At 44.3% G+C, this 7469-nt stretch overlaps 1 protein-coding gene across 1 annotated transcript; it reads right to left on the bottom strand.

Moving 5' to 3' along the window:
* Nucleotides 1-3641: 3641 nt before the first annotated feature.
* LOC121814950 (PR domain zinc finger protein 15-like) lies at nucleotides 3642-6055 on the bottom strand. Its single transcript, XM_042223236.1, has 4 exons — nucleotides 5975-6055; nucleotides 4131-4306; nucleotides 3812-4034; nucleotides 3642-3670 (listed from the first exon to the last, which is right to left on the bottom strand). The coding sequence occupies exons 1-4, from the start codon at nucleotides 6042-6044 to the stop codon at nucleotides 3642-3644; spliced, it is 498 nt and encodes a 165-aa protein (XP_042079170.1). The 5' UTR covers nucleotides 6045-6055.
* Between the last annotated feature and the right edge of the window lie 1414 nt (nucleotides 6056-7469).

The raw sequence follows: 7469 nt of genomic DNA, 5'->3' as shown, positions 1-7469 counted from the left end.
GAATGCCTTTATTGTCACTATACAGTTGTACAATGAGATACAGAGCATCTCCTACTCAGTGTAAACATGCTGGGGGGGTACAGTTCTGCAGCGCTATGTACATATGGACAGTATTAACAGGGAAAAACACACACGCGCCAAGGCATAAACAAGACGTAAGTAATATGTAATAAATAGTGTTATGTATATACAGTTGAGTTATTGCACATAGAATTGGTATTGCACAGTGGTGGTCCATAGAGGAAGTGGGAAGTGGGGGGCTGTGTTATCTGTGCATGTGTGAGTTCAGGGTGGTTATCGCTTTGGGGAAGAAACTGTTTTTGAGTCTGTGGGTTTTTGTGTTGATGCACCTGTAGCGCTTCCCTGAGGGAAGCAGGCTGAACATGTTGAAGCCAGGGTGGGAGCTGTCCTTGATAATGTTTGCTGCTCTGCTGAGGCAGCGGGAGGAATAAATGTCCATCAGGGAGGGGAGAGGGCAGCCGATGATCTTTTGTGCTGTCTTGACCACACTCTGAAGCCTCACTCTATCTGCTTTGGTGCAGCTGCCGTACCATACCGTGATGCAGTAGGTTAGCAGGCTCTCAATGGACGAGCGGTAGAAGGTCAGCAGCAGGTTGGAGTTCAGCTTGTACTTCCTGAGGACTCTCAAGGAAGGGTGATCAGCGCGTTCTTGTTTCTGAGGACCTAGGTGCAGTGTTGGGCTTATGACCGCTGAGATGTTTCCTGTCCAGGAGATGTCAGCAGAGATGAGGACACCAAGGAACCGGAAAGTGTGGACCCTCTCCACACACTCCCCGTTGATGTAGAGGGGGGCCAAGTCGGTGCTGTGTCTCCTGAAGTCAACAATGAGCTCTTTGGTTTTCTTAGTGTTCAGTGCCAGGTTGTTTTCTGAACACCATGCTGCCAGCTTCAGGACTTCCTCTCTGTACTCTGCCTCGTCTCCCTTCGAGATGAGTCCGACTACCGTGGTGTCATCAGCAAACTTGATGATGAGAGTGTTGTTGTGGGTCGAACTGCAGTCGTGGGTGTAGAGAGAATACAGGAGGGGGCTCAGCACACAGCCCTGTGGGGAGCCGGTGCTCAGTGTGCGAGTGGAGGAGAGATGAGGGCCGAGTCTTACAGTCTGGGGCCGGTTTGTGAGGAAATCCTTTATCCAGGCACATGTGAGAGGAGGGAGGCCAAGAGTGACCAGTTTGGTGATGAGGATGTCCGGGATGATTGTATTAAAGGCTGAGCTGTAGTCCACAAAGAGCATTCGGACGTAGCTTTGCCGCTGCTCTAGGTGACTCAGCACAGCGTGGAGGGCTGTGGCGATGGCGTCTTCTGTGGATCTGTTTGCACGGTATGCAAACTGGTGGGGGTCGAATTCTGGGGGGAGGTAATCCTTGATGTGCTGAAGGACTAGTCTCTCAAAGCATTTCATGATTACCGGTGTGAGGGCCACAGGGCGGTAATCATTCAGGCTGGAGATGGGAGACTTCTTCGGCACTGGGATGATTGTGGCTGATTTTAGACAGGATGGGATGGCTGCCTGATCCAGTGAGAGGTTGAAGAGTCTGGTGAAGATGAGGGTGAGCTGGTGTGCGCATGCTCTTAGTACCTTGCCAGGTACTCCATCTGGACCGGCCGCCTTCCTGGGGTTCACTGCTAGGAGCACACGTCTGACATCGTGCTCTGTTACAGTGAGTGGAGCGGTGCAGGAACCAGGTGAGGATGAGGATGGGAGCAGGGCTGAAGCAGATGAGTGTTGCTGTTGTGGTGTTTCAAAGCGGGCGAAGAAGCTGTTTATTTCCTCTGCCAGCTGCCCACTCGGGTTTTCTGTTTTCGCAGTACTGCCTCTGTGGTTGATGATGTCTTGCATTCCCTGCCACACCTCTCGTGTGTTGTTGCTGGACAGGTGGGACTCGATGTTCCTTTTGTGGTCTGACTTGGCTTTTTTAATCCCCCTTTTCAGGTCAGCTCGAGCAGCCCTGTACAGAGCTCTGTCACCTGACCTGAAGGCGGCATCACGGGCTTTGAGGAGTGAGCGGACCTCGCTGGTCATCCAGGGTTTTTGATTTGGGAAAACCCGAATGCTTTTGTCCACTGTCACATTTGCAGTACAGAACTTGATGTAGTCCAGTACTGATCCTGTGAATGTTTCTAGGTCCTGGTGTTCAAATATGTCCCAGTCTGTCTCTGTGAAGCAGTCCTGTAGTTTGGAGAGAGCATTTTCCGGCCAGGTTGTAACAGTCTTTGTGGTGGGCCTGGCACTGCGCCTGAGGGGGGTGTAGGCTGGGGAGAGCAGGAGGGAGAGATGGTCGGACTGACCGAGGTGGGGGAGGGGTATGGCTCTATATGCATGCAAATTGTTAAAGGTCTAATGTGTTTGAGCACATCTGTAATCACAAAGCCTTAGCTGTCAATTGTGGCTTCAAGCGTTGCACTGCATTTGTGTAATTTCATAACACTGTCTTAACAGTAGGAAAACAATTTGATATTATAAATGTAATCATTTTGTGGTTTGACTGTGTGTATTTTACACCTGCTTTACTCAACAGATCCACATTTTATCCTACAATTCCCAATGAAGTCATAACTACTAGGTCAACAATTACCAAAGTCAGCAATTTATTAGGTTATGTAACATTATAGCCCATTCAAAAAAACTTTATTAGACAACTGCCACAGTTATTAAATGATGACTTCATATCAAATAATCAACAAAACAAGTGCAAATCCAGATTTATTCAGCCTTTCATCGGCAATGTCGAGCCAGCCGCTGTGGGTGACTTAAGGGCTCTTCAGGGAGAAAAACTTCAGTCTGTGTTTTCCTTTTTAATCAGGCCGCCTGCCTTTATCCACTTATCATGGTGTTCGGGGGGAAAGAAGTTGGACACGTTATTGTAGCAACAAAACAGAATCTTCTGGGGGAAATGTGCACACGTACCTGCTGGATGCTCTGTACAGCAGAGCTCATCTCAGTCTCATCACTGACAATGCCTTGGTTCAGCAAAATCAACGTATTCATCGGACTCAGAGAGCTCCGGCTCAGCTGAGCTTCTCTGCTTCTTCTTGGGGTGTCGGGAAGGTCGACTGGGCCGCTTCTGACACATCCCGTCTTTTTCCATGGTCAGAGAGGGCTGCAGAAGGAAGTGAAACATCTTTAGAGTACAGAAAAATGCAGATTTTAAGGCAGCTGACACCACAGACATACTTAATCCAATATGGTTTCTTGTTGTTTGTCAGTGTTTCCATAGCTACACCTCCCTAAAACCACCTCACTTGTCAATAAGGTCAAGGTCAAGGTCAAATCTATTTATGTAGCACATTTCAAACAGCCGATGCTGCACAAAGTCCTTAACAATATAAAAATGCCAATAAAAAGCAACAATGTAATACAATAATAACAATATAAAACAATAATAGGACAATAAAAGAATTAAAACAATAACTAAAACTATTTAAAATAAGACCAGAATGCTTGGGTCATAGTGTGTTAAAAGCCAGGGCATAAAATGTGTCTTTAGTAGTGATTTCAATTGCTCAAGTGTTTGTGCAGATCTAATATTTAGGGGGAGACTATTCCAGAGTCTGGGACCTGTCACAGAGAAGGCTCTATCACCACGAGATTGGAGACAAGTCCGTGGGATGGACAGCATTCATTTTGAGCTAGACCTCATGGTTTTTCCTGGAGCATAAACAGAGAGGAGCTCAGACAGGTAAGAAGGCGCTCGGGCATTAAGTGACTTAAAAACAAAAAGTAAAAGTTTAAATTGGATCCTGTCAGAGACAGGAAGCCAGTGTAAAGAAGCTAAAACTAGGGTTATACGCTCTCTCCGTTTGATACCAGTAAGCAGGTGAGCAGCTTCATTTTGGACCATCTGAAGACAATGGATGGAGGCCTGGTCTAGACCAAATACAATGAATCGTTTTTGGTCTGTGGTGTCAGAAATCCAGAATTTTATTCTAACCTGCACAATGCTGATAGATGAATCATCCTTTGACAAATTTTCCTGAAGTTCATCAAACTCGTCGATTCTCACAGACACCACCTGTAGGCATATAGGAGAAGGACAGCATTTCAGGTCGAGTCTGCCTTTAGGGTGCTGTAATATGGGTTGTTTCCTCTCAGGTCTGACCCCACTCACCTCGGGATGTTTGCGTCGCAGGTGTCGGTTCATAGAAGCGCGAGTGGACACCTTTGTCCCGCAGAGGTGACACGACTGGGCCTCTACCTTTTCATGGGTCAGGTGGACGTGCTTCTGCAGCATGTACTCTGTCAGATATTTCTTATCGCATGTGGGACATGTCCACGTCTTACCCACTGCAGCAACAGAGAAGGACAGGAGGTCAGCTCAACAGCATCACTTAGTATGAAGCCTCAAATTAAACTCTATCATATTCAATGTTGTGTGTAATGCACTCCAAACCATCTTTGCTTTGTGTTGTTGGATTTGTGTTCATACATATGAAAGATCACATGTGTGTTCTGACTTTGATAGGGATATATGTTGGTGTGTAGAACAGCAGAACTGGTAATTATTGAATGTAGTTTCAGGTCAATTTATGGAGCAAAAGTAATGTACCTGATAGTGTAACAAATGATTTACTCCATCACAATTTTGCTCAATAATGTATTAATCTCAGTTGCTAAATCTCCAAGTCCTTCCCTGTCTTATTAAACTTTTGTTTAAGAAAGAAGACACATTTTCCTAAAAATTGTTTGTAACTTTGCTTCATAGTTCATGCTTCATACTATTCTGACTGGCTGCATCACCACCTGGTACGGCAGCTGTAATGCTCTGGACCACAAAGCTCTGCAGAGGGTGGTGAGGACAGCACAGCCATGCAGGATCTCTACAGACAGCGCTGCATGAGGAAGACTATGCGCATCCTCTCCGATCCCAGCCACAGACTTTTCTCACTCCTGCCATCCGGCAGGCGGTTCAGGAGCATTCAGACCCACGCTAGCAGACACAGAGACAGTTTCTACCCACAAGCCACCAGGCTTTTGAGCTGCTGACGTTCTGCACGCACCATTACACACTCACTACAACTACAGGACTCTAGACACTGTCACTTCAAGAAATGCCACTTAAATGCTTATTGCACAAGTTTTGCACAACATGTAAATACCAACTTGCCCTAACTTTTAAATATTTAGAGAATTTTTTTCTCTCTCTTTTTCTCTTTTATCCTATTATTATTACTGCTATTTTTTGCTATTTCCTTCTTAATATAACAGCACACTTTCTACATGTTCATGTAAAGCTGAGGAGCACGAGCCAAAGAATTTCATTATGGGTAAATGTGGCTACACTGTTTCTCCGGACATGAACTCAATAGAACTCGAAACTACTGCTTAGTTGTAGCTAACCATGTAGCTAACCATGTAGCTAACATTACGCTAGTATTTGTCTCAGTCCAAAAATAGCAGGCGTTTACATGAAAGGATACAACATGCTTCTTAAATCATCAGGCCCTGGCAGCAGCTGCATGTCACGGGCTTTTTGGCAAGTTTACTTTTGGACCAAACTGCCTAGCTGTAACCACACGTTTTTAGCCTTTATGCTAACTTAAGTCAACCTTCTCGTTTTTGGAATCAAACAAAAGTTCCTCTTTCCTCTATTCATCAACAACTAATAAGAGCTAACTTACATTTTCATACCACAACAGTTAACATTAAGAGCTAAAATTATTTTTGGTAAAATCACTTTAAATTATGACTAAAATAAGATATTACATTACTACATTGCATTACATTTGAAGATTATAAGTAATAAGTTGCTTTCTGTGTGACTTTATCAGCCTCTCACTTCATTTTGAAGGGCTTTGGTCCACTCTTGTTTACAATGTTCTGATTTAAATGCAGCAGGAAAGTAGATTGAAATGAAAGAGTCTCATGTTCAGCTTGTAACAGGCTTGTAATAATCAATATAACTGAGTAATGCACAGCAGTATGGTTTTATGATGACACAGTGACGTGAAATACCTGTGTGGATGAGCTTGTGAGTCTCTAGTGTGGTCCTCTCACTGAAAGTCTTTCCACACAACTCACACATGAAGTCCTTTATACCTGCAAGCACGGTGACTCATAAACAAGCACTGAGGGACAATGACGTGATTCTCTGTTAGGTGTGCTTGGTTTTTAGTGCGTTTTTGCAGTATACATCCTTCATGTCTGTGACACACAAACACTTTATCTTACTGCAATAGAGACAAGTGAGAACAATCAAGACAATTAAGATAAGATAAGTCTTTATTGTCATTGCACAGTCATACATAGTACAGTAGTACAATGAAATTGGAAAACTGTCCTACGTCGGCACTACATATAACACAACACGACATGATATGACACAATGCAACACAAACAACACAACACAGTATATTAACTTAGTATAAAAAAAGAAGTGTATGTGTGTTGCACATTGTTATTATTGCACATTAATTATTATTGCACCTTGTTATAAATATAAATATTATTATTGTTGTTGTTTTAAACATTGTTACCTCCCCCCTAAAAAAGTCCAGGGAAGTAGCCAGTCAGGTCAGCTATTTGCATTGATCAGGGCTATTGCCCTGTTGTAAAAGCTGTCCTTGAGTCTATTTGTTCGGGACCTCAGCAGCCTGAAGCTCCTGCCAGACGGCAGCAACTTAAACACCCGGTGTCCTGGGTGTGTACAGTCCCGTAGGATGCTGCGTGCCCTCTTGAGACAGCGAGTGCTGTACAGGTCCTTCAGGGAGGGAAGAGGATGTCCAATGATTTTTTGGGCCATATTGATGACCCTCTGGAGTGCCTTTCTGTGTGCTGTGGTGCAGCTGGAGAACCACACACCGATGCAATATGTCAGCACACTTTCAGTGGAGCAGCGGTAGAAGACGGTCAGCAGCTCCTTCTTCAGGTCCATTTTTCTGAGGATTCTCAGAAAGTGGAAACGATGTTGGGCCTTCTTTAAGACCGCAGAGGTGTTAGAGCTCCATTGGAGGTCTGTGTCTATGTGCACACCCAGAAACTTGAATTTTAGGGCAAAATTAGGGCAAAGACAGCGTGGTGGGGCTAAACAGACAAAAAGAATTACAGCCACTGTGTTTGAACGTGTGCATGGAAAAATACAAACACACAAATTTGTGTAGAGAAAGATTTCTGACATTGCTTAAGACCTGTGTTTCTCTCTGTTGGTGGTCTCATCGTATCCTCACTATGCTGTTTCTTCCCTCCGTGTTCTAAGTAATTCCTGGTTCCTGGCTTACTTTGAGTTTTCCTATTTCTAGTTTTGATTTGTTTTGTATTTATAGCAGTAATTTCCAACAATAAAGCTGCCACTTTCAGTTACATTTACCGTGTGAGTCTTGTGTTTGTGTCCTGAACAATGAATACTGAGAAGAGAAACACACAGGTACAATCTGAGGGTACGACACAACACTGACACAAAGAAACACTGGGCTTAAATACACTGAGGAAGTCATCAAGGAATTAGACAGAA

The sequence above is a fragment of the Haplochromis burtoni genome, unplaced genomic scaffold, assembly GCF_018398535.1.
Source record: "Haplochromis burtoni strain Fernald_Lab_line unplaced genomic scaffold, NCSU_Asbu1 Contig_107, whole genome shotgun sequence".
Lineage (NCBI taxonomy): Eukaryota > Metazoa > Chordata > Actinopteri > Cichliformes > Cichlidae > Haplochromis > Haplochromis burtoni.
This window is presented reverse-complemented; position numbering and strand designations above follow the sequence as displayed.